Source organism: Macrobrachium rosenbergii, chromosome 13, assembly GCF_040412425.1.
Source record: "Macrobrachium rosenbergii isolate ZJJX-2024 chromosome 13, ASM4041242v1, whole genome shotgun sequence".
NCBI lineage: Eukaryota > Metazoa > Arthropoda > Malacostraca > Decapoda > Palaemonidae > Macrobrachium > Macrobrachium rosenbergii.
The window spans coordinates 22,532,247-22,559,799 of record NC_089753.1 but is presented as its reverse complement, the minus strand read 5'-3'; the positions used below and the strand labels follow the sequence as shown (position 1 = coordinate 22,559,799).

At 36.0% G+C, this 27,553-nt stretch overlaps 1 protein-coding gene across 28 annotated transcripts in view; it reads right to left on the bottom strand.

Annotated features, from left to right (window-relative positions):
• The window catches only part of LOC136845002 (protein abrupt-like), a 239,411-nt gene that overhangs the window by 97,501 nt on the left and 114,357 nt on the right, over window positions 1-27,553 (bottom strand). Inside the window, exon 6 of one of the 28 annotated variants that reach the window (XM_067114626.1) lies at window positions 366-2,343. The exons of 23 other annotated variants lie outside the window; for them this stretch is intronic. In XM_067114626.1, the coding sequence (XP_066970727.1) occupies window positions 1,981-2,343 (363 nt within the window). In that variant the 3' untranslated portion in view covers window positions 366-1,980. Of the gene's footprint in view, window positions 1-365; window positions 2,344-8,315; window positions 9,783-21,593; window positions 26,846-27,553 lie in introns of those variants that run through there. 4 more of the 28 variants (XM_067114634.1, XM_067114633.1, XM_067114640.1 and 1 more) reach the window with 4 other exon arrangements.

Below are 27,553 nucleotides of genomic sequence, written 5' to 3'. Positions count from 1 at the left end.
ACAATTTTAGATTTGTTATGAACACTGGTAGAATATGTCGGGTACAAAATATTTTGTTTTGAAATGAAGAGTGATAAATAAAAGTATTAAAGTCTCCAAATATCAGGTACAGTAACTGTATTTTGTGTCATAACTAGGATGTTGGAGGTATCTATGTAGCTGTGCTTGCATACTGAGGATATTTTTATAAGTGTTATTTTCTTCCTTTTTCAGTATTACAGATTTTATGTACAGTGCTGCATGACAACTTACTGTTTCGTTTAGAAACAGTAAAATTAGCCAACAAAAACAAATTCTAAATAAATTTTTCTCTCTTCACTCCTACGTGGGTATTGTTAGCTCAGGTGAATGAAGATTCCTTTCAATAAAACAGTGATTTTATTTGTAAGTAGGCAATAGACATTAAAAAAAAACCACCCATCACTGATAATTTTCATATTCACTATAAGACCTGCAACTAATATAATTGAGTTCTATACAGGCAGTCCCCAGTTATCGGCAGGGGTTCCGCCCTGAGGGTGTGATGATAACCGAAAATCGGCGATTTTCTCCCTTTTTCGGCGCCTCTGTTAGGTATGTATCAGCGCCAATACCCAATTATCGGTGCTGATAAGTGGAAGTCGGCGATTTTTGGCACCAAAAATTGCCGATTTTCGTCACTAGACAAGCAATGTAAAACCGGATTGCCATTAACTGAGGACTACCTGTACTTCAAAATAGGGGACATTACTATCACAACACAGTATACACCTTAGTTTTTCGTTTATGTTTTCAAATAATTATTACCACACGAGAACCTGCTAACCACAGAGGTTGATCACACTGGTGAAAGTGAAAATACCAAGGCTCACAAACAAATACTGTAAACATAAATAACACAGACAACAGGTTTTGTTGTAGTACAAGGTAACTGATAATTGAGAGCTTTAAAGACAGAAGAATGTGTATAATTATTTGCAGTCCATCAAAATCAATCTTAACTGACCTACAGTATTTTACATACCACATTGAATCTTTCACTGATGTAATGCAACTCCAGTACAAAGTAATTTTAAAAATTTGCTACTAAATCTTAACATTTGCAAAAGTTGTAATACACATAATTATTTGAAAAATGCTGAGGTGAGGGCTAACATTTACTAGGCAATGTATTATTTTCACGAATGTTAAAATACTGGATCTAACAGTAACAGGCAGCATACGCTGGTTAACATATTTCACAAAATAATTTGAAATACAACCAAAATCAGAAGCAAACATTCAAGATTAAATTAACAAACCCAAAAAATTAATAAAAAATGTACTGTCATTCTCTGGCTAACCCTTTACGCTAAATCTGAAACTCTTGGCTGTGTCAACCCCCCTTTTTTTTTCAAGGTTACCCAATTATTTATAGAAATCTTGTTTTATAAGTTTGCCTTTTTATAGTATATAAAGTTATAATTAATTTTGTGTGAGTTTCAAGTATGTTATCAGTATACGGTATGTGTTCTTGCAAGAATGGTTAACTAATCAATTTCAATCTACTCAAAAGAACCACTTGATTTAGTCACAGGGCAAAATTCATTTCTAACCAATTTAAAATGAAACTGTAGCTTTAGAAGTAAGAAAAAGACTAAAAAGTCATGTGCAACTCTGCTTTTTTTGGCCCTCAGGAAAAGGATCAAATTTTGGCACTGTTACTATCAGTGAGAGTTTTACCTGATCTGAGATGTTAACACTATTAATTCTCAAAAAAAAATTTCATGTCTTGATAAACTGAAAATGTTGAAGCTTTTGAGAAAATCATCCTAATTCTTACAATGAAATATAGAAAAGGATTCTAAACCTTTTCATTCTGAGGTCTATCACACTTGAAAATACAAGTACTGTAATAAATACACTTCTCTTTGTATATAGCTTTGAATGTCACCTTATGGAAGCATGAAAAAAGATGTTCTTCCTGTGCCTCCAATTTCCTTTTCTTTTTCATCCAATCACTTATCGGTTCTCTCCTCTAGACTGATGACCTTCCAGAACCTTCTTCTTGTCTGTGTGATGAGTCCAAACATGACTTTTCAAGGATGACCTCTGTGCAGCACGGTAAGGACACAATTCACAAGCAAAGGGCTTCTCCCCAGTGTGCAATCTGACGTGGTTCTTGAAGGTGGTCATAAGAGTAAACTTGACACTACAGAATGGGCAAGAGTAAGGCTTTTCGCCTGTGTGCTTTCTTATGTGTCCTCTCAGATTACCCCGGCTACTGCTGGTGTAATCACAGTAGGGACACTGGTGGGCCTTCTTAGTGTCTCCTTCTGAAGATGTTGCTGCTGCCTTCCAGAGAGCCTGCTGCAGCTGGTGAACCTGAAGAAGAATGGCCAATCTTGAAATCACTCACTCTTGTAGGTGTACTTTGTACACTTTCAATAGCAAGAGAAAGCAAACAAACGCTTAAGTCTACAAATATATACTGTACAGTATACTGTAACAACACGTAAGATGCATAGGGCATACGTACAGTGTTCCTGTGATAATATCAAATGCATTAATGAAAAACCGATCAAACAATGAAATACAGAAAAATGTAAAAGCAATTACTGTATGGCCATGCCAACAAGCTCACATTTTTTCTTCGACACAGACAAATGAAATTAATTTTACTGCATTTGAACCGCAAGCAAATGGCTACAAAATACTTAACACATGAATAATAAAATCATTTACAATGTTACCGACATATTACCACAAATATTGTAACAGACCACAGTTACACGAGTCCTTTTTTAACAACACTGAAACAACCATATGAAGAAGACATTTCCCCTGATTATTTTAAATTATAAAGTTTTGACCAGATATACCACATACTGTATACATAAATCAGTGCTTGAAAAATCATACAAGTTGCAATTTACATATTACAGGAGACTGTTACAATTGGCAGACAGCTTGATGACGACAACTGTTGAACAGCAAAGATGACATAATAAAATGATATCTGGCTCAAGCTGAATGAGGCACAATGCATTCCTTGGATGGCAGAAGTCTAATAAAGACAGTGATAAGTGTAAACAACCGAAACAACAACACCTCACGTCTATTAACTTTATGAGCAAACTGAACACTTGCATTGTACGAGATACAGATTATGCAATACACTTTATAAGGATTCCAAAACCAAACATAAATGTTCCATTGCAATACACTTGATAGCACATCTCATGTGAAATATCAACTGTTATACTGTACAGTAAATATTGCAGTTTATAAACAAGGATTACACTGAGAAGGCTTCAATCCAGTGAAAGGATTCATCACGTATCACTGCTCAAGGTGTGCATACAACTTGTTGCCACAGCAGGATTGAACAATCATTGGTACAAAACCACTGACCATAGCACAAACGTTTTAGTGTATGCAGTGCTGTATAAAATTTATTGAGACCAGTAGTTGCAATGTGCTGTACAGTTCCCCTTTAGGTGGAACCACCTCTTTCATTGGCACCAAACACTGAGCCACTATAGCGTTTGCTGAGGTACAATTGCAATCCTCTGCTGTTCACCTAATGTTCCTCAGTCTTCCAAAAGGTATCACTACTGTATTAAGATTTTATACACATTTCATTTGGTATACACAGAAGAAACAATTATGCAAAAAACATTAAGATATGTAAAGCAAAAGCCTGCAGCTCAACCTTCAAATGCTTTAAAGTTGCAAAGATTGAAAGGATGTTCAAAATCTTTAAAAATTTTAACGAAATCATGAAGTTCATTTCAATATTATTCAAGATGAAGTCAACCAAGAAGATTATTAACGACCACACCTTTCACTGAAATCATCACGTGCACCAAAACTTTCACTGCAAGCTTTCACAGAATGGGCAAAACACAGAACAGAAAGGAAAGAAAAAGAAATTACTATATAGAGGCAATACAGTAAACCCTCCGTATTCACGGGGGATGCATACCACATGCCCCCGCGAGTAGCTAAAACCCGCGAATACTTAGAACCCTTCTAAAAACACTTAGAACTGCCTACTTTGATAGTTCAAACACAAAAAAAACTAAAAATGCTTATACAGTTATAATCCTACTTACGATGGGGTTAGGTTAAAAAAAAAACCATCGTTTGTTGGAAAAAACGTATCTCAAATATAGCCTAGCCTACATTAGGGTATTTGGTACCATGTATACATATATGGTAGCCTACCCTACGATATAAAGTATACTCTATACATACACAGTATAGTAATTATTAATATCAGCTAATTCTGGAGGTTCATGCAGAGTGACTTATGATAATTCAATACAGAGAGAAATTGAATAACAAACAAGAATTAGCTTAGCCTACGCTATGGTATATATCGTACACATATATGGTAGCCTAGCCTACATTATAATGTACTCTAAGCTCACATATCGTATTATACAAACATCAACATAACGAATATGCATCTTTTCCATGGATCTTTTCAAACGTTATGCCATAACTCACTGTACCCAATAATATGTTAATATTCTTATATTGCTTTTGTATTATAAACTGCGATCAATGTTTTGGTTTGGAAATTGATTACGCAGTAAGTTTATTTCACTTTATTCAACTCAATTCAAGAGTGCTTTTCTTGCTTCTAGTTAGCGTAAGTGAATCTCTAGATACTTTACTTATATGGGGCAAGGTTATTTTTCACTATATGAAGTGTATTTAAGTCGAAATATATCTTAAAAACGTCTCGTTGTAAAATTAACTTAGCCATTTTTTTGTTAACAGACTGACGTTGCGTTTGTTTTGTGCTGTTTTGTTTTTTCATATTTCAAAAAATCAAGTAAACACTGATTCTTTCATGCCCAGTGGTTTTGATTAAAATACTATTTCTCCAATTTTAATTATTATTTCATCTGATACGATAATTTATAGCTCTACATACTTAGTTAAATTTAGTATCATATTTCCTTGCGTATCCATAAATGTAATGTAAAAATAATGTCATATTCTTTCATTTGCCCAACAAGGTGGTTTTGCGAACTGTTTTTTTTATTGTGGCGAAATAAGTTTCTCTCCAATTTTATGTTACTGGCAAAAGGTTAAAATCCATGTAAAACAAAGGTTTAGCCCTTAGCGAGTTTCATGCCATCATTTCTGCATAAAAAGGGAGGCAATGGCAACCAGTGGAGGTGCGTGGGGGATGATAATTTTTATGTCATTAATAATAATTTTAGAGCATTGGATAACATTTTAGTTGTTTTTCAAAAACATGCTTCATAAATATGAAAACATTTTCATTGTGTTCATTAACACTTTACAATCAGTATATTTTTGTGGTTGTGGCCTTGCTGATCTTTGCATATGTAATAGGCGAATAAATTTCCAAACAAAATCGTTTGGTGTAATGTAAAAACTATAAATCAGTCATATTCTACTAACTTCATTTTTGTACTATAACTATGGTAATTGTGTATTGCCATACGATCGTTGAAATATATACAAAACGGCTGTTGTTATCTGATTCAGTGATGAGCAAAACAACAGTTTCTAGGTCGGTTGTTTATGGCTGTACGCATTTATGCAAGAGTATAACATTACTAACAATACTTGTATCATTCTCTTTTAATTTTTTAACAATACTTTAATCATTCTCTTTTACTTTTTAACTAGAAGATTAGATAAAGAGATGGAGGAAAAGAAGTTGGTCTATTGTAATTTGGTCTCTCTTGCTGCCTGATTGTATGCTGCTGCCTGCACCCCCGCGAAATTTAAAAATATTTTATAAATATTGTCGTATTGGTATTAATTGCTTACCTCACTGCAGAATCAAATTATTGTAAATCGAGCACTACCTGAGAATTTTTATAGTTTTATCACTAAAAGTGCATTTAATCATGGAAATGAGATGAAAATACAGTAATTAGCGAATTTGTCTCAGTGAAAAATACCGTGAATGAATGGGTGAATTTTCAGCAAATAATGTGTACATATGTTCCACAGAGAAATCTGCGAATGGGTGAGTCCGCGAATCGTGAGACTGCAAATACGGGGGGGGTTTACTGTATCCCCCATAGCAAGATTGTGACTCTTTCTACCACTTCCCCAGTCCAAAGACATTACTGTACTTCAGTAACTCCAAGTCTATACCACCAACATAATTACTAATTACATTAGCTGCCTTCATAAAATATAAACAGATATATGTGTTTGCTGTTGGTCGTTTTTTTAAATAAATTATCATCTGGAAGCATGAAGCCTGCTGAACTCCAAATTAAAAATTTGTGATGGTCTATTGGTTGTTTTACAATTTAGCATCAAAGCAGCAATGGTCACTGAGGCCAAAAATTTACAATTTTCTCACATTAAAAACCTATTTTTGGTAGCCACTGTGAGTCCTTAAACCCACTCACTTTCCCTGACGAAAAGGCATGGGACAGGGGTGAATATTCATCTTGCTCAGACCTGCGTATAATGAAGAACGACGAAATATGCTGTTGTCACATCTTTGCGAGTGAGAAGTACTGTAGTGAGAGCTGAGGCAGTTGTCGTAGGACAGGCGATACAGCCCTCCAGTACTGAGTCCTTTATATTCTATCACTGTGCCAACAAGCACTATTCTGGCCGAGACCAACTATAAGAGAATTCTTTGTGTCGTGTCACCGACTAAAGGCAGATTCGATCTTATGGCGCTTGTCAGTGCCATTAATGGCATTTTACAGCGCCGTTGATGGCGCTAATGGCAAGAATAGGTATCAAGTTAATGGCACTTACAGAGTTGTAACTTGGTGCAACATAAAGGTACGGCACCAAACATCCAGTCACAGAGGAAATCAACTTGTGGAGCGGCACTGGAACAGATCCCCTGCCGTAAGTCGAGGACCTACTAATTGGTTGGTCAGTCTTAATGAGCCCTGGTGGACCACAAGAGTGTAACTTCTTTGAGGACTCACAGTGGCTACCAAAAATAGGTTTTTCCTACGTCACAACCTTATACTGTACATACATTACTTTTTTAATCCAAATTTCATAATAAACATCCCCAGGAAAATTAAATAGCTGAATTTTACAATTAACTTTATTCCTTTTTACAAAAAATATGTCTACAAACAATCTCACCAATAGAATGAGCTAATTTTGCATTACTTACATAATTACTGTGTTATTAAATTTAACAATTTAATAATGCTTGGCTAATAAAAGTTCTCTTTTCTTTAATTATTTTTCTTACAACAATAATACTTGAAAGAAGACACGCTAACTAATATTCTATGAATAAATGCTGAGAAGAGTTAACAGTAAAGAGAATATGCCCTTTATAATACCAGCTCTACATTGTACAGGGGGTGCTATTCACAACATGCCTTGTGAAGCACACTGTAAGAGCACTGAAAGTATCTGCAGTGCCCCATTGGTCCCCTGGTGCAATTTTTTCTGCCTATTACTTTTTGGCTGCTCCTTTCCCTCTTCTCACCCAGCTGTCCAAATTCTTCAGCTTCATTTTGCTTTTTTCATTTCTCTTGTAACCATTTCATTAACCTACTCTATACTGTAATGCCATGGGAGTTGTAATAGTATGCCAATCAGCTATTATTCTGCCAGTTCTAGATGTTATAGGGATATGGGTTATAGGTGTACGGGTTTAAGTTGAGAAAGTCCCACCCGGTCCGGCAGTACCTGGAGAGTGCATATTTTAGCAGCCCGTTGATATGTTTCGCAGCCCTTTATATGAAATAACAATAGTCACTGCCTTCATAGTGGTTATATTTATGCCAAACAAATGGCCACTTCCTAATAAAAATACAATTTGATTCATGACAAAATTGTTACTAATTCAAGCTGACTCACATGTATACTTCTGAAACATGAGTACAATATTGCCCTTCGGAGAGAGAGAGAGAGAGAGAGAGAGAGAGAGAGAGAGAGAGAGAGAGAGAGAGAGAGAGAGAGAGAGAGAGAGAGAGAGAGCTGCTATGTGAACAACTGAAAAGCAGTTTACAAGCCCAGAATTTGATCCAGGAAGCAAATATTTCCCAAAAGATTTGCACACTACCATTTTCAGAGTGAAACCAACCCCATTTCAAAGTGAAACCAACCTCAGCTTAACAATTTCAAACAGTTTAAACAATGATGCAATAACAGAGCAGCACAAAAATGAGGAGCAAACAAGGTGTTGGCAGCATGAACACGTGCAGATTAAAAGGATACTGTACAGTCGTTATGCTCAAAATTTATTTTTATCTCTTCAATGTCAGTAACTATCAGAAGTATGAAGTGACCCTACATCTATACCTCAAGAAAAGGGTTTCATGATGTGAGAGAGAGAGAGAGAGAGAGAGAGAGAGAGAGAGAACAGTATGATACCATAATTCCAGAAGGATGTGTAACACAACTGTGAGGTATAACAGACATGTTACAGTACCATACTTACTATCATGACCAAAATATTGACAGACTGACAGAGCTCAAACATTACAAGAGTCAAAAACTTGAAAGCAGGAAGATTGTATGTAAGGAATTGTCCTCATATTAAACAGTGGACAACAGGTCAGTGAAGTCAATGACTTGGGAAGAAAAGAAGATACAGAATAGCATTAACAGTATTTGAACCAAAACCCAATTAAATCAGTCAAACTTAAGAGATGTGAGCTTGCAAAGTATGTGAGTTTAGTTATGCGCTGCAGTAAAGAACAGTATGCATCTAGTATCGATCTATTTTTTTACTGAAGCTGTAAACAAACCATGTTTACAAGATAATACAACAAGCAATTTATGGCAAATCAGAAAATTTAAAATTAGTTTTTTGTGATAATTTCCATTTAATCAAGCAAATCAAGCAATACTCTATGGTATCAAAAACTATGATTCTTCTAACTTGACATTTAAATAAGAAAAACCAGGGAACATTTCTCTTTCTCTTAAATCCTAAAAACCAAAAAAAAAAAAAAAAAAAGAATATGAGACAATGATAAAATCCTAAAACTTTTTTCAACTGATTACCAAGAGCTAAAACTTAGCTCTAAAGAATGTCCAGCATCAATCTACAGTACCATACTTTAGTGTACTGTGTCTTTTACTCTAGTATTTCCTTTACAGGTGATGAGTGGCTTCAAGGTAAGCCAAGAAAGAATAGTGTGGCTAAGAAAGATTACAAATGCACTTCATCTTTGCAGTAAAAACTTCAACTTTGTCTATTAACTGATTCTACAATTACCAATGCCCTTGTAAGATAATTTACTTACAAATGCATAGTCTATTTCAGTTGTCTTCAAAAAAGATCATTAATATCATGTCTGTAAAACTCAAAGCAAGATTATTCAGTAGGTATTGCCAAAGTGGCAGTCTATGTCAATAGTGTAGATCATAAAGTGATCTATGTATGTTGGAGATGAAACAAGTTTTTAAAATCACTTCCCTTCTGCTGTGTAAACTAAGTAGAGTAATGGAAATCTGATATGCCCTGTCACTTCTTTCACTTGGCCATACCGGAGTTAATGCAGTGATTCTTCAAATTTATCCCTGTGACGACTGAATATGTGGCTTTTCACTGAAGTACTCTGATTGGCCCTATAAGGACAAAAACTGCAACTGTACGGCTTTTCCCCAGTGTGGGTTCTCACATGTCTCTTCAAATTCATGCTCTGTGTAAAAGTCAAGGGACACAGGGAACACTGGAAGGGTTTTTCCTTGGTGTGGACCCGGACATGTTTGGCCAAGTTGCCGGTGTTATCAGTTGAATAGCCGCAGTACCCACACTGATACTTTCGGCTGCCGTCACTTCCTCCAGTCCTTTGCACTTTCCAGCTGATCCTCTGCTCCACCTGAAGGGAAGGGAGCCACCCTTAGAGTCACTTTCTATCTAATAACAACACATCATGCAATCATATATACTTTATATTAATGAACTGTACTTTCCAATGCTAGTCACGGAAAGGCTAAAGAAACTATTATGTTTCCTTTCATGTTCTGGGACAATTAGGTTAAAACGTAAGTAAATAGGTACCGATAACAAACCATACTCTTTCCACATGGTGAAGAATGCTTAGCTATTCAACTGATGATTTTAAAGTATCCTGTTGGTCATCGGAACATGGAAAATTTTTATTTTTGCTCATCTATTCAGTTGATACATGGGTCTTTACAAAGAAAAGGGAGGAGAGACTGAAAAGGTGTAACAACAGATGCTGAACATCATGGCCAGTGTTTAATGTACACTGTATGTACTGTATTAGAGATGTGAAAGTAAATAAGAAGTGTGGTGTTCGAGGACTGGAAAATTATTTAGAGAAAGAGAAGATTGCACACAAAGATCTGAACCAGATGATAGTTCAGGTAGAAAGAGCCATAGGTAAAAGAGAGAATTATGAAAATGGGCACAATTTCTTCCCTTTTGCTAGAATGTTACATGCCAAGAAATTTAATTTCCCAATACAGTAAACCCACCCCTGTATTCGCATTCTCACAATTCGCGGACTCACGCATTCGTGGATTTCTCTGTGGAACGTATCGACCCATTACTGGTGGAAAATTTGCCCATTCGCGGTATTTTTCACTGAGAAATATTCACTAATTACTGTATTTTCATATCATTTTCATGACTAATGTAAATGCACTTTTTGTGATAAAACTATTAAAATACTCAGGTATAAGCATTTTTAGAGGGTTTTTCTTGTGTTTAAACTATCAAATTAGGCTGTTCTAAGTGTTTTTAGAGAGGTTTTTAAGTATTCGCGGATTTTAGCAACTCATGGGGGTGCAGTTCGCATCCACCGAATACGGGGGTTTACCGTATAAAGCTTAGATAACCTGATGTGTTCGCTGGTTTGTATGGTTATAAAAATAAATGTACTTTTCACAATGTTATTTACTATTTATTCTTCTAAATTAACACCAACGTTCTGTTGAACAAAATATGAAATACATTTACCAATTATAGAGCAGATACTGTAATGGGAAGAAAACTCCACCTTCTTAAAGGTGGAAATAATTCAAACTTTCATAAGGATACATAATAATTAAGCCTTTTACATATGAATGATTCATGATCATAGTTAAAAAATGGCTGTTTTATTTTCCACTCTCATGTAATAAAACTGACTGACCCTAAGCAGAGTTAGAATTTCAACAGAAGTAAGTTTACAGATATACAACGCCCTCTGTTACATTTATGCAAAAAAAGAATATGCAAAAAAAAAAAAAATTGTTACATTTTTCAACAGCTCAAGAATATGCAAAAAATTCTAAACACAGAAAAAATTTTGTGTTCAGCAATTTCAGTACATGCCTACTCAAAATACAAAACAGTGTTTCACAGAGACAACGCAAACTCAGCAAATACGAGACGGAAGGTTTTCAGCTACTGCAAGTCACTTTGTATTAATCATATTAACAAGTTAATAGGATTAATACAAAGTATTCAATTGTTTTATGATCAAAATTTATATATCCCATGATGCCATCACCTAAAATATCAATACTGTACTGTAATCCTACCCATAAACGTTGAGATAATTCCCACACTATGATCCAAATCAGTATCAGTGGAATAGTTTATGTAAGGATAAATGTTTGTTCAATGAACTTGAGGAAATTCAACATAGATATTTACATGGGCCTTCAATCAAGTTTCAAAGTCTCTCAACACAGAAGAAGTTGAGTCAAAACTTCTTTTTAGAAAGATCCAATTCCACAACAAAATAGCAATGTCACCTCACAAATAAAAGAACCTGTAAAAATACAGGAATAAAGTACTGTGTAACACCTGACAGCTATCTTCCTGCTACATTCTTTTTTATATTCCACAAGACAGTATAGTCAAAATGAATACTGTATCATAAGAAAAGGTGCTAAAAATGAGAACTGATTTATATATATGACCTGTCACCACAACTATGACCACTGATATTGTGAAAGAAATGTCTATTTCAAGGGTGTCCTGTGCATAGCAATTTAATGATCTGACTTCCATGTTAAAGAACTACGTTCAGGGGACAAACTGGACACTATTCCTGCAGGTGATTATAACTCAATCAGTAGAGCACTCTGGGTATATGATTAAGTTAAAAGTACTTAAGTCAGTTTTGCCATCAAAACACAACCACAGCTTTACATTTATCTCTTCAAAAGGGCAAATAATAAATGAAAACTGTGACATGAAATTATGTTTAACAGTAAGTTATTAAAAGTAAGACCATGTGGCTTACGAAGTTCCGAGGTTACGACACTTTTCAAATATATTCATCAGAAATTATTTCCCAGTTTACGATGCATGTTCCAGGGTTACAACACCGATCCGACGGAAGGAATATGGCTCCAAAACAGCAGAATAATCAAAATTTGGAGTTTTTTTTATGAAAAACTCAATAAAAATGCAGTTTACATCGTTTTCAATGCACTGAAAGCATTAAAAGTATGGTTTTCTTTGAGTTTTAGACGATTTTTCGGTTTACGATGCAACGTAAGAACGGAACCCCCCGTCATAAACCACGGACTGCCTGTATACAGAGTTTCAGTGTTCACTGAAATAGAACATTCAAGAATATACAAATGAAAGAAAGGTCGATTGTGAATTGCTGATTAAGAGCGACATGCCAGTTCTCTCACATCACTTTCATAAGCATCCACAACTTGTTGCTCCATTATCATTTCTAAGATGCATTTGCAATACAAAAGACCCATAATATAATATATATACTGTGGTGCTACTGTCCTGAAAAACACCCATAAGTCCTTTTTTGGGAATAAGGGCTTTGATGTGACTGTCACAGTACTGCTTTTCTTAGAGTTCCCATCTGGATGCTTTTATATAATAAACTATCCCTACTCCCTAGCACAGGCAGTCTCCGGTTATCAGCAGGGGTTCCGTTCCCGACAGCGTGATGATAACCGAAAGTCGCCAGTAACCAAAAACGCGATAACAGCGCTTTTTGGCACCGATAACCACAGATCGACACCGCTCTTAAGTAGGGATCGGAGCTGAAAATCCAGTTACCGGGGGCGCTAGACAAGCGCCATAAAACCGGATCGCCGATAAACGGGGACTGCCTATACAGATGCACACCCTCCGTCTTCCTCCCTCCCTCCCTTTGAATAAAGTGATAAGGTTTAGCTTCCTTCCCTAGTTCAGGATGCTGGATTTGTGGTAAAGAGTCCCTTAATCCAAAAACAGCAGGCTAATTAAACTCACTGTTTCATCAGCCTCTGGACTATATAGCACTTTCAAGGCTGGTGATATTCATGGGGGCTATTCCACATGCCATGCCCTCTTTTTCCATCTCAGTGGGCAACGTCCATTTCTGATAAGCACAACCAAATCTAATCCCTGTGTTCTCTTGTATTATCCAAACATGGGCTGCCAGTGAGAATCTTGTGTATTTACAAGGTTAGCCAAGCTGTCAGTAAATCACTTGTTCACCAAAACTTTCCTCTACAGGCTTCTCAGATCCCAAAGCTTTCTTGTACAGGCAGTCCCTGGTCATTGGCGGGAGTTTCTGTTCTGATAAGTGACTTTAAAGCGATGGCATGACCAATAAGCGAAAATTGCGATAACCAAAAATCAGTGATTTTTAGCACTTTTTTGGTGATTTTTGGTTATCGGTGTCTCTGTTAGGTATGTATCGGTGCCAATAAGCAGTTACCAATGCTGATAAGTGGAAATTGGCGCATATTGGCGCCGAAAATGCTGATTTTCGTTGCTTGACAAGCCCTGAAAAACCAGATCACCAATAACCGAGCCCCCAGATAACCGGGGACTGCCTGTATAGGGTCTTATCATTTTTATCTCCATTCTCCCTTTTCCTATTTATCAACTGTTACCCCTCACCCCTCACTTTCTTTTTTAGCTGCCTTCCTGCATTTCCTCAAGTTTCGGTTAAAAGAATGTTTTGGGAGTTTTATAGATGAGACACAGTAAGATTTGAGTTGCCTCAGGTTTGAGGACTGAAATTCACAATTAAAACATCATTGTTTTGACTAGTGAACATCACCTGCTGATGTCTATTGGTTCTAAGACGATGTTTCAAAATCCAAATGGTTAACATCAAGAATTAATTGATGCTTCACACCAAACATTGCCATTTTCAAACTTACAAAAGTGCAATGATGTAATCAAAACTTCACTTACAAAGATATTAAAATCATTTATAAATTCTGACTATCAAGCATCCAACTTCAAAACAAATGCCAATGACTAGAAATCCTTAACAATTCAAAAACAATGTTCACACTATCGAAAAAGAATCATTCAAGCAAACTGATTACATTCACATTCAGTTCTAGCACTGCCTTATTGCCAAAGAGTGAGGTTTTGTAAGTACTGTACTGTACAACAGTCACTATGTGCTTTCATACAGGATAACTGCATACACATAATACAACCAAGGAAATAACTTCTAAAGCAGCAAAGAAAGGATATATCTCTTACAGTAATAAGTTAGATATAACTAAGACAGTACGAATGATTAAATGATAAAAAGTAACATATCTAACTTGACTACTTCAACACAAGTTTCAGTCACGTGCAAATACACCTAAACATTATGGCCTTCAGCCGATACCAAGATATGTAACCATCTTTACTACAACTACCTTTCGGTTAATGAAGAGATTAATGCAATGCTAACTATCTCTCTGCATAATTTATTGTTGAGTTTAAAGCAACCACAGTGAAAAATGATCAACTGTCAAAGTTTTGTAATGACTACAAATGAACCTCTCTATGAATGCGTGTGCGGTGGCCTCTCAAACTAGACCTCCTACTAGCACGATAAGGGCACTGATCACACTTGAAGGGCTTTTCCCCAGTGTGTCTACGCATATGATTCCTTAGACTGGTACGATCAGAAAACCTCAGATCGCAATAGCTACAAGGAAAGGGCTTTTCGCCAGTGTGAGTCCGCATGTGTGTGACTACACTGGTCCTCAAATTAGATGAGTAGCTACAGTAGCTGCAGCGATGCTTCTTGATGATGACCTCTTGGTAGGTGGGATTCCAATTCGTAGGCATCCGCTCCATCTGTGAGGAAAGGCCCGTCTTAAAATCATAATATGAGAGGTTAATGAGGTGTTACAAAACAAATCTTACTTCCTTTACATGAGCAGATATGTCTCTAAATGAGGAGCCTCTGGCTGTTTTTGAAAAATGTGAAAAATACTGTCAAATGTGTTGGCACAAATCCATCATTCCTGAAACCAACCTTGAACCAATCTGAATATATCTGTAGTGAGATTCATAATTTGAAATAAGTAGAGATGTACACAACAGTAGCATTTAAAACTGACTTTCATGACACAAAAGACAAAATTAGACTTGAGAAACAAGAACCATCCATGCAAGATAAACTTTCCCATATATACAACAAGAAAAGGGTACTTATCATCAAAAATTTAATTCCGTAGGAAATTACGAACATTATTTAGGGGAAAGTTTAGACAATATACATTCTAAGAAAATGCAATGTAATTTTTTTTTATGAGGGATCAAGTAAAGAATATAAAGGAAAACTAAAGTTGGCAAAGAGAAGAGGAAAGACGCGAGAAAGAAGAAATTTAATCCTTCACTGAACTGACCTACACTTAGTAACTATGTGTAGGTCAGTAGATGTACTGTACTGTACTTGCTACTTATAAATTGCTTTAAACTGTTGTAAGACTTGAAAGGCAGTAGTTATTAAAAATCACACTAATGACTAATTTGCCAGCTATCAACTGTAAGTAATTACCAAATTCATGATGGAGCTGAATGCTGACCAAGCCGAAAGCATGTAGCCAATAGACACAGCACTGTTTCTAGCTCTGTAGAACTAAACTTCATGTCAACAGAATCTGACAGGTTTTACTACCTTTAATGCTTTTTTTACTTTTTACTATGGATAACTTTAGGTGCATTTTTCTACATTTTCAAAGAGTGGAATGAAAATTTTAACTGAAATTCATCATTTGTGGTAATGAATATCACTTGATAATGTTAAATCAGTAATCACACAAGTCTTCCTACTGATAAAATAACAATGTTTTTATATTGGCATGCAGTAAAAGGTGTCAGATATCATAAAGGAAAAAAATAAACAATAATACAAAGGGCTTAGTGGTAAACCATTTATCCTTCACTTTACTGGGCAAAACTTTTCCAGAGACTGTTTATCGAGTCAATTTACTTTTTGCCTGATCTTCAGGCTGCACAGTTTACATTTCTTTCCCTCCACTACCTAGCTCCCGAGTTTTCCTGCTTTCATTTCCTAAGACTGTCTACATCCTTCGTCCTTGTGAGAGACATGTCTACAACTTTTTTCGAGTTAAACATCTCTCATTTTTTACCCCCTTCTATATCTTGTCTCCTTCGGGACACCAGCTTTTTTTTTCTACAATGGATGGCCATCAGTTGGTACAAAGATGTGCAAGTCACCTTTCATACAGGTTTCATTTACAGTTTTTGATGTTACCATTGCTGTCTTGAATAGTGTTTACAGTTCTAAAAAATATTTTAAGTCCTTTGAACACAATTTCACTAACAGAATGGATTTATGGTTAAACAAGTTTAATTTCTTTTTGTGGAAAATTTTAGCAATCTTTTTTATTATTTCTAGTGCTCGTAGCTAATAAACTATACATGCATGTCTTACATGTACAGTAAGAGATTCTAAACAAAACATGAAACTAACTTATATGAATAAAAAGATTTTGGGGGTTTTCACAGCTTGATAACATTACTGTATTTGTGTTATTATTTGTATTTTGTATTATTACTGTACTGTATTTGACATTAAGGAGTACTGTTAAAATAATGCTTTCAAGGAGACAAATGTGAAGTAGGATGGTCTTGATTGTGATGGAATAATCTGATGAGATGGAGGAAAAAAAAAAAAAGAGATGTCAGAGAGGAAAAATGAGCTGAGGTTATTTCAAAATAAGTAAAGGAAAGCTTGAGATTTACTAGTAGGCATGAGTTCCTTTGCACTGGACAAAGGGATAACACCTACAGTCTAAAGGTGACAATAGAAAGATGGTCACAGCCCAAATACAATACCTTCAAAGCTGCATTTTTATGAAATGAGACGAAGCTGCAATTGGGGCCACAATCCAAGGAAATACTTAGAGGTAACAGAAATGCCAAAGCAAGGATATCAAAATAAAACAAAGGGATTCTTAGAGAGATGGATGAACAGAATTCCATAAGTATAGTAGTATATGTGTTGAAAAGGTCTGGATGCTTTCTGCTGTGATGGACAGAAAACTTTCCTTCTGCAGCAGCCTTGTAAAACCGAATGAGAAACAGCACCCTGGTTGACTGATGCAATCCCCAAAGTTGTTTGCGATAGCCTAAGATATGAAGAAAAGGATTTAATTATGTATTTCATTCCTTCGCAGAACCTTTCACTTCTCTTCTGAGGACAATTAACAAACGCTGGATTACTAAGTACCTTTTATTAAATCTCACCCATAACTTTCTTGCCTTCATTTGCTTTACCTACATATGTATCCCTTTCATTTTCCTTCGAAATTACAAACATTACACAGTGAATTCCTTGTAACTGAAAAAACCCAACTTCAAGATATCAAAAATCTACAGAGTAAAAGCTCTCCTAATAATTTGCCATTCTATAATGTCAAATTACTTCTGTTCAGTCTAAATAATGTACAGATAATTAAATGAATATCTAAAATGTTAATATTGTACAGTAAACCGCCCGTATTCGCGTTCTCATGATTCGCAGACTCACGCATTCGCGGGTTTCGCTGTAGAACATATCTACCCATTATTCGCGGAAAAATTAAGCCCATTCGTGGTATTTTCACTGAGAAATATTCACTAATTACTGTATTTTCTTATAATTTTCATGAATAAATGCACTTTTTGTGATAAAACTATTAAAAATACCAGGTGTAAGTATTTTTACAGGTTTTTCTTGTGTTTACACAATCAAAATGGACAGCTTAAGTTTTTTAGAGGGTTTTTTTGGATTTTAGCTTGTGTACTACTATACAAAGCAAGAGAAGTTTTGTTTCTAATACAATTTCTATCAAAGCCCGAACCCCCTCAGCTATAAAAAAGCTTGCAAGATTTTTTTCAAACACTGTGCAATGCTTATCCTGTATTTAAAGGTTTTGCATAAAGGTTATTTCAACATAATCATGTCTAATTTTCAACAAAATTTATCAAGAAATATACTTTATCATGAAATATACTGTCTTGATAAGATAAGTACTTGTGAATGTAATAAGACAAGACCTAATTTACAATTATTTTATGTGTATGTTTTTGCCACACGTACATAACCCTTATTTGAAAAGCTTCCATTTGAAATACACTCCTATACATCTGACACTTCACCATCAGTATTCAAGAATTTAAAATACTGCTGTGTGGGGTCCAACTGCAACCCAACCACCTATAAATAATTATGTACCAGTATTGTTATGCATTACACCTTAACACCTTAGGGGCCTTTATTTGCCTACTAAAATCCAGAAAACAGTTTTATTATGTACTGCAGTAAGGCACAAAAGATTATCTTTTTATACTGATAGGATTAGCAATTTAGACTTTAGACTCATTGCTTTAATCTTTTACAACGAACAGCCAAAGGAAACCCTACTTGCCTACTGTGTTGGCATATCAAATAGATACTAAACACAATATGGTAAAGACATTCACATGGGAAAATTACACTTGGCTACCAATACAGTTTTCCAAGCAACGCAACAAGTTCAAAAAAGCGCATACCTCTTGCACTAACAAAATAAAAGTGATAGCAAACACTGCTTTTATAATACTGTATGACGATAACATACTTAACGTGATGCAGGAGTGTTATTCACTTGAGTTCAGAACTCCAGTATGTATTAAATCATTAAACACTAATTAGTTTTATGAGACCACAAGGTCAAATTTCTACATTCCCAAAGGGAATGACAGGAGGATTGGTTTTAAATGTGGTGAACACTAGAGCAAGATTAGTCAAATTAGTTGAAAAGCTAATTAAGAAGAGACCAAAATGAACAAATGACAAGGCAGACAGCAATGAATCAGGTACAAAATGTATTTTGCAAAGAGCCTTTAGAAGAGTACCTTCTAAACTGTGCCACATAAGGCACATTGTAAGTGGTATCACCCTATTGGTTCAAAACTCTGATATCCAAAATGACTTCCAGTTAAATCAATTTCAACAGTTTCTGATGTGAGATTTTCCCATTTGGCCTATACGGTACAATTATTATGAGGGGCTTTCAAGCTTATGAGTTTGACAGAATCTCAAAAACACCCAAAACCAAAGTAAAAATCTGAATGGATAATTTCTTCAATGCAAAGCTATTTAAGAACTTTCAGCTACATTATAAGCTGCTCATATGATTATTTGCATAGTGCACCTTGAGGACATCTTTCCTACTGGTACGATAGTCACAGTATTTGCACTTGAAAGGCTTTTCGCCTGTGTGTGTCATTGTATGGTTCTTCAAAGTAGCATTACGGGAAAAACTCATGGGACAGTAAAGGCAATGGAAAGGTTTGTAACCCGTGTGGGTGGGCATATGGAGTTTCAAATTTGCTTTAATGTTGGTTGAGTAGTTGCACATAGGGCAGCGATGAATTTTAAAAGGCGCTCCTCTCTCCCCCACAGCTTGCTGTTGCAGGTCAATGCCCTCCATCACCTGTGAGGAAAGTGGAGCAATAGGTGAACTCTCAGACCAAGGTAGTCCATAAAGCATTCGAACTTAATTACAAGATGCACTTTGCTTGTTGTCTAATTCATATTTCAATTGTCTATGTTGTTGTCCTAAGATATTTCTATTTCTGTACAAAAATGGGAACAGCAAGGATTTCTCACTACAGTATACTTATGTATGTACTGTGTATTAGCGTCACACTTTACAGTGATTTTAAAATTCAAAGAATCTGATACGCAGTAAAGCAGAGCATAACCCATGATACTAAGAAATCTTTTCATTTATAAAACATTAGCGTACTTGTGACTTTCAACAGAATGGCATTAAAAATGCCTGACCTCAATAACACTGACTTTAAAAACTTAACATTCAGCAACCAAGCTCTACAGTACTTGTACCTTTCATATACATATTCATAATGATATAAAAAATGATAAATTTTTTATCAATTTGTATTTTTCATAGCTAACAAACCTGCGGTCTTAATGTAAGGATAAATTCTTCTAGTGCCAGCTGGAAGCCGGTAAAAAACATAAAATTTTAACGCAAGGAATTGGTGGCAATGGGGTTCGGCCAATGGGATGAGAGATGCGGCATCAGCCAAACTTCTTTCACCCATAATGCCATGATGCATTCCGTTTCTCCCAGCTCAGGTAACCATAATGAAGGGTAGCAAAAGGTGGGCAGAATACATTAAGACCGCAGGTTTGTTAGCTATGAAAAATACAAATTGATAAAAAATTTGTCAATTGTTCAGATGGGGAACAAACCTGGGTCTTAACGTAAGGACAGACTCACTTTTGAAGGGAGGAAAGAAAGTCTTGAACCAACTGGAGGTTCAGCATATCTGGGCCCACTTCCTGGCTAAGAGAAGGCAAAAGAAGGAGACGCAAGCCTCTGATCTGTTAAATAAAAAGTTTATCAAGCAGTCAGACTATTGGGCTAATATACAATGTGAAGACACTGTATCATACTTGCAACTAGACACGAAAACCAGGGTTGCAATTAAAGATACCCTGTATGAAGGACTTTAGAGGCAGTCCCCAGTTATCGGCGGACTCTGTTATCAGTGATCTGGTTTTATGGGGCTTGTCTAGTGATGAAAATCAGCAATTTGGCGCTGAAAACCACCAATTTCTACTTATTGGCACTGATAATCGGCACCAATCTATCATATAGAAAATTTATACTGAGATTCATTAAGTTCTCATGCTGAACTGCACTGTACATCTTTTAGGGTGAATACAGAGTACAGGCAGTCCCCGGTTATCGGCGGGGTTCTGTTCTGAGGGTGTGGTAATAACCAAAAATCGGTGATTTCTTACCGGCGCCGAAATGCCAATTTTCGGTTATTGGCACCTCTGTTAGGTATGTATCGGCGACAATACTCAATTATCGGCGCTGAGAAGCAGAAATCGGCGATTTTTGTCGCTACACAAGCATCGTAAAACTGGATCGCTGGTAACCGAGCCCACCATTAACCGGGGACAGCCTATGTTGCCACAAAATTCCTAGTCCAAGATAACCTTCCATATAGACGCTCTTCTACTTAGGAACTTTCAGAGATAAGACGACCATGTTCGTAAATTAAAGCAACCGTACTTTACAGTATTATTATCATATTTTGCTTACAGTATTAAGTTTTTATGTATCATTCGTATTAGCAAAGTGCTCTATAAATTGTACTATTATCATCACAATTTAGTGCAGTAATTAATGCATTTAGGTTTTATATTCATTTGTATTAATAAAATACTCTATAAAATACAGCACAGTACTAGTACAGAATTGTGTTTTAGTATGAAAAAACATAAATAGTACTGTACGTACTGTATTGACATTGCATACAGTATATAAAGTTGAACTTACAAACAAATTCAAGATACAAACAGCCGTTCGGAAGTAACTTATTCAAATAAAGGAGCACCTGTACAGTATCTATGGTAAGAAAAGGGTAAGAAGAATGCCAGTAATCCAGTACTATATATATTTCCATATTTCATAATAAACAGTTGTTCTGCACATTATGCAAAGCAGATTGCAAATACAGTACCATGCAATGCCTCCAGAGGTATTAGACATAAGAAAAAAATGCATTTCCAAAACTGGTACACTTTACTCCAACAAGACCTTACTTCTCATCTTGAAACTTTTAGGGTAATTCAAATTTCTTTAACCAAGACAAGATATCACAGTATAACTTTCAATAGTTTTAACTTCACCCAACACAAATTGGCAAGAAGCATTCTGAAATATGCTACCAAATATCCCAGTGCCTCCCTATTCATGATGAACTACTGGGGCATTTTAAATAAACTCGACAATGTATTTCAAAAGACTGAGGAGGATGAAACATTATAATATATCTCTCTTTCTTAACCATCCGCTATGAGAAATGACCTAACTTTGGAATACCCTGCACTTGATAACTATGAAAGGGACCCAACAAATCCGTAGATCATACATTGTAACATGAATTCTTCCAAAAATGATTCCCCCAATCCAGTTAAAAACAATTTTCAACTTTTGCCTTTGTGATTTTTATTAATTACTACTACAGTACTACTATCACTTCACTGAACATTACCAACTATGTGCATTCAAATAATGGTGTTTAATGAGCTTTCCCTGCACCCCATTATGAAAATAAAGCAGACATCCTGCTAATATCAAACTCATTGTTAGTAATGAAAAAATACTAAATCCAAATACAATATGCTGTGTACAACAGCCTCTTACATGAAATAGGGTCTCTTTGGAATCTAGTTTCCCAGATTAATTAGTCATTTTTTTTTACCGACATAGGGTGTGCACAAAGGAATCACCCTTATAAAATAAGGGTGCTTGATACAGTAATTGGATAAATTGACTGTTAAAGATTCTGACAAAATGACTTCAGTTATTCACTGTGTAACTGAAATTACCGTTGATTAATGTAAACTGGTGTCACAACCTCTGCTATACGTACTTAAATTTCCAAGACTGATCATCACAAGAGCTGCTGGTTTGGATATATTTTCTAAATACATAAGCAATTCAACACTTAACGAGCACCAGCTTCTTGTATCGAGCACCAGCTTCTTGTAAATATGGAAAGTATATTTTATCTCGGTGATAAGAATTCTAGGATTATTTTTGAGCCTAAGGTACCTGTAAAAATGCTTTGAACCACAAACTTTTGGTTTTAATTATCCCAACATCAGACAGGGAATTACTGTGTCCCTGAGACAGGAACAGAAGACAAGCATGAAACAAAACAGGCTGTCACAAGAGATGACAGGAATCAAACCAAAACAAGGAGGATAAATTCCCTGGTGACCTAACCAAGCAGATGAAATGAACTAAGATACCAAAAGAACCTCTATCTGTCAGACATTCAGAAACACATCATACCTGTGAGATGGCTAAACCAAGCAGCATGAACAAGACAAATGATGACAATCAACGCTACCGTCAAGATATTACATTCCATATTCACAACAATAGCTTAAAAGCCCAAATGTGATCAGCCAATTTACATCCTTCTCCAATGTCTTACACATGGAAACCAGCATAATTAAGACACCAGGATACAGGAAGCTTATTTTTTTTTATCCTTAAGAGAATTTTGCCCTACAAATTGGTAATGTTTCTTGTTGCATGTAAGCAAGTATATTTCCCTAGAAAGACTGGATAAGTTACTTTGCAAATTAAAAAAAAATCGAGAACTAGATGCCGCTTTTCACCACTAAGCCAGAATTTTACATCAACAGCGAACAACTATTTGACATCACAATTTCGTGAAAAATATAAACAAGACTTTCCCACTCGTTTTGGTTGCCTCTCAGCCTACACAATGTGAAGCTCACACCCAGTTACTTCTGAGGTATATTGAAAATGAAAATGTGAATTCCCAATTTATTAGGTCTAGTTTTGTTTCCCTGAAAAAGGACAACTTACACAAACCAGCTAGCAATCTCTTAAAATGTTCCATGGATTAAATGCCTGTCACAGCTGTAGTTTGTCCATGTGAATACTCATGACATGGGCCTTCAATGAATTTTTCCTACTGGTACAATAGGTACAATGACTGCATTTGAAAGGCTTTTCACCTGTGTGTGTCATCATATGATTTTTCAAGGTGGTATTGTGTGAAAAATTCATGGGGCAGTAAGAACATTGGTAGGGTCTGTAACCTATGTGTGTGTATATATGAAACTTTAAATTTCCTTTAGTCTTTGATGTGTAGCTGCAATGAGGACAGCGATGAGTAGTAGAAGGTCTTCGTTCTTCGTCTCCCAGAGTTTGCTGCTGTTTGTGAATGCCCACCAGCTCCACCTGTGAGGGAAGTGGAGCAATAGGTGAGCTCTCAAACCATGACACTATACAAAGCAAGTATGCTCAATTACAATATGGCTCTAGAAATATCTATAGCACTGGCTCGCACAATGCCCATGATTTTCCAAGATTAATGTGGTGTACATAGCGATTAGAGTCCGTATGTACCTGACAAACTAAATTATTAGTATCATAGTAGCATAGGGACCCAACCAATAAGATCATATGATATATTATTTTTCACCTAGAAAATATTTTCCTTATCAAAGTTACAATGTCAAATCGCAGATTTTGAAAATTGCTCATTTACTGGGAGGCAGTCAAAAGTGTTCATCCACTAAGACAACAGTGATGAGAGGCCAAGATTCATTGGGTATTTGCGCTGAGATTCAGCTTAATTCTATGCCTAGACCTGGTGAGATTTCAAATCCCTTAAAAACATAAGCCCTGTATGATTTTCCAAATGCCATGAAATACAATAAGATCAATCTTTTGCATTCACTCTCCCAAGTTTTTTCTTTACCCTAACTTTTAATGTCCTTTTGTTCTTAGTCAATCTTTTATGCTCATTTCCTTGAGCTACTGCAGGTATTACATATTGTCTTTTGATCTTATTCAGTGCTTGTAATTTTCTTTTGAAGAATCCCTTGCATTTCCCAGTTTCCCAATTGTTAGTCCTGTCATGCCTTGCTTGTGGGAATACTGCCCATGTGGTATAAGAGGGAAGTGTCCAACTGTCACCCAGTTGTTTTGAGGAGGGGGATTGATTCTGTCTTCTCTGCTTACAATTCATGAAAAACATAAACTCATGATTTTTCTTGTTACCTTGATTCTCGAACAGCCCATGCAAAGTTCAGATACATTTCCATTTTAAAGCTGCAGCTTCTCCTGAAATAAACTGCATATAATCCGCAGTTGCTAAAATGAAATAAATGTAAATCCTTCCATTTTTATAAAAAATTTTTAAAGCTTTCCTCGTTCTAACAAAAAGGTGAAACATGTACGTACATAAGTAATTCTTAAAAATATTTTCTTTAAAATGCAAAGGATTTAAAGTATTTCACATCTGCTATAATTTGTCTGTGTGATAACTGAAAACATGTGACTTCAACACATCTTTCCTGCTGGCACTGTATGCACAATAACTACATTTGAAAGGCCTTTCACCTGTGTGTCTTCTCATATGGTTTTTCAAGGTGGTATTATGTGAAAAACTCATAGGACAATAAGAACATCTGTAGGGTCTGTAACCCGTGTGAGTGTACATATGAAGCTTTAAATTTCCTTTTCTCTTGGATGTGTAGTTGCACTGGGGACAGCGGTGAGTTGTAAAAGATGTTCCTTCTCCATCATCCAGAGCTTGCTGTTGCAAATCTATGCTCTCCAGCTCCACCTGTGAGGGAAGGGGACCAATAGGTGAGCTCTCAAATCAAGACACTAAACAGAGCATGTAAGCTTAACTACAAAATCAGGTTTAGTTGTACTTACTGCAGAGAGGAAAGGACCAAATGTTATTCCTCTGTAGATACAAGCCAAGTAAAATGTGTAATAAAAGTTAAACAAATGAATATCTACTTGGAACAACTAAATCAAATCTTTGTAAAACCTTCACTGGTCACTCCCAACAAGTTACATGGACCCATTTATCCATGAAAATAAGAAAATAATCTAATTCATGATTCTGACAACAGGGCTGCCTCACTCACCTATCTGACTACTGAGCACTTCATTCATAGAAGAGTCTCATTACTACAACTAACAAATGAAAGTGCTGTTCAACCAAAACAAAAGGATGTGAATGACAGAGATCTCAACTTGAGTCTGACAGATGAGAGGATACAAACTGAGACCCAACAGAGTAAATGAGAATAAGGCACAAGGTAATCATCTGATGCATAGCACACTGCACGGCGGACCTTGAAACACATTAACATACAATGCTCAAGACCTCAGTGTGACCAGCCAGGAAATATTCTTTTCTAATATCTTTCACACTGACGAAATACAACCACAATAAAGACTCCTGGACAGGCAAGAACTTCCCTGTTCAACTGGAATTCAGATACTGATCCAAGGCCAGGGTGACTTATATTTTCACTTCCATTCTCAAAGATAAATGGAAAGTAGAAGTTCAGGAATATCCAAGCCTAGTAACATGCATGATCCAACTTTCCAAATTTCATCAATGAACACAAATGCACAGCAACACAGGAACCGGTCATATTGTTGTGGACTGGACAAAATGTTGCTTGTAAATCTAGTACAGTATGTTAGAAAAATTACTTTATTTTAATTTTCTGCAAAGCAATGCACTCAAGATAAATACCATCTTTCAATAAATCAGGGGCCTATTCTGACCTGGAGTTACCAAGGTATTTGACAGAATGGAAATATTGTACACACTGTAAGAACTCCTCCAAAGATCAGCAATGAAAATTCAATTGCACTGGCAAGAAAAATATTGTACCAGAGATGTTTTTTAGTACATTCAATGTCTTTTGCATTCTATTCCTGTCACCTACTGAGGGGCAAATTTGCTAAGTTTTCCTCCATTGTGCAAACAATTAAGAGCCTTTCACTTATATAATTTATCCATGTGATTACTTATAACATGCGACTTCAATAATTGTTTCCTTCTGGCAGAGTAATTACAATGTCTGCATTTGAAAGGCCTTTCACCTGTATGTCTCCTTGTATGATTTTTCAAGGTGGTACTATGAGAAAAACTCATGGGACAATAAGAACACTGGTAAGGTCTGTAACCCGTGTGGGTGTACATGTGAAGCTTTAAATGCCCTTTATGCTTGGTTGAGTAGTTGCAGTGAGGACAGTGATGAATTTTAAAAGGGCCTCCTTCTTCATCTCTCATGTCTTGCTGCTGCATGTCAATGCCCTCCAGCTCCACCTGTGAGGGAAGTGAAGCAATAGGTGAGCTCTCATGCAATGACATTGGCAAAGCATGCAAGTGTACATTTAATAAAAATAGTTTGGGCAATGCATACACATTTTGCTTCTGACAAGAGGTGAAGGGAAAACCACGAAGTACTGTGAGTAGTGCACCTCAAACAGTAAATAACTGGTAACAATACACTTGAAATACTGCAACCTTCAGTACTAACATTATACGCTACTGGGGAATCCTCAGCAGGAAAAATACATAAATGATTCTCACCGTTATATAAATGTAAATTACAGTAAAGACTGATATTCACTGTACAACAATTTAGCTGCAAATCAGTGATAATCTTCAATGATAATTGGCGGCACATCCCCAGTAAGGGTTGCCTCATCCTTGGCTATGCCTCAGCAATGTGACCAGCAAAACACAGTGCTTGAAATCAACCTCATGAAGTTTGTTCCCATATGTATATACAACATTTGAATTCCCTAACAGATATTAGGTTTCCTTTAAAAAATCTTTATACATTCTAGGTCCCTGTGTTTGTGGATGCTATTTATTTGACTGATTTACACTGTAAAGTGCATCTATTCTTGAATCTGTATTTTCAATTTAAAAACATGCAGTGTAGTAGGGCCCATCTAAGGGGAAGGAAGTTCAGTACGTACACCCAGGAAACAGGAAATAATGTGGTGGAGTTAGGTGTAGGGTGGG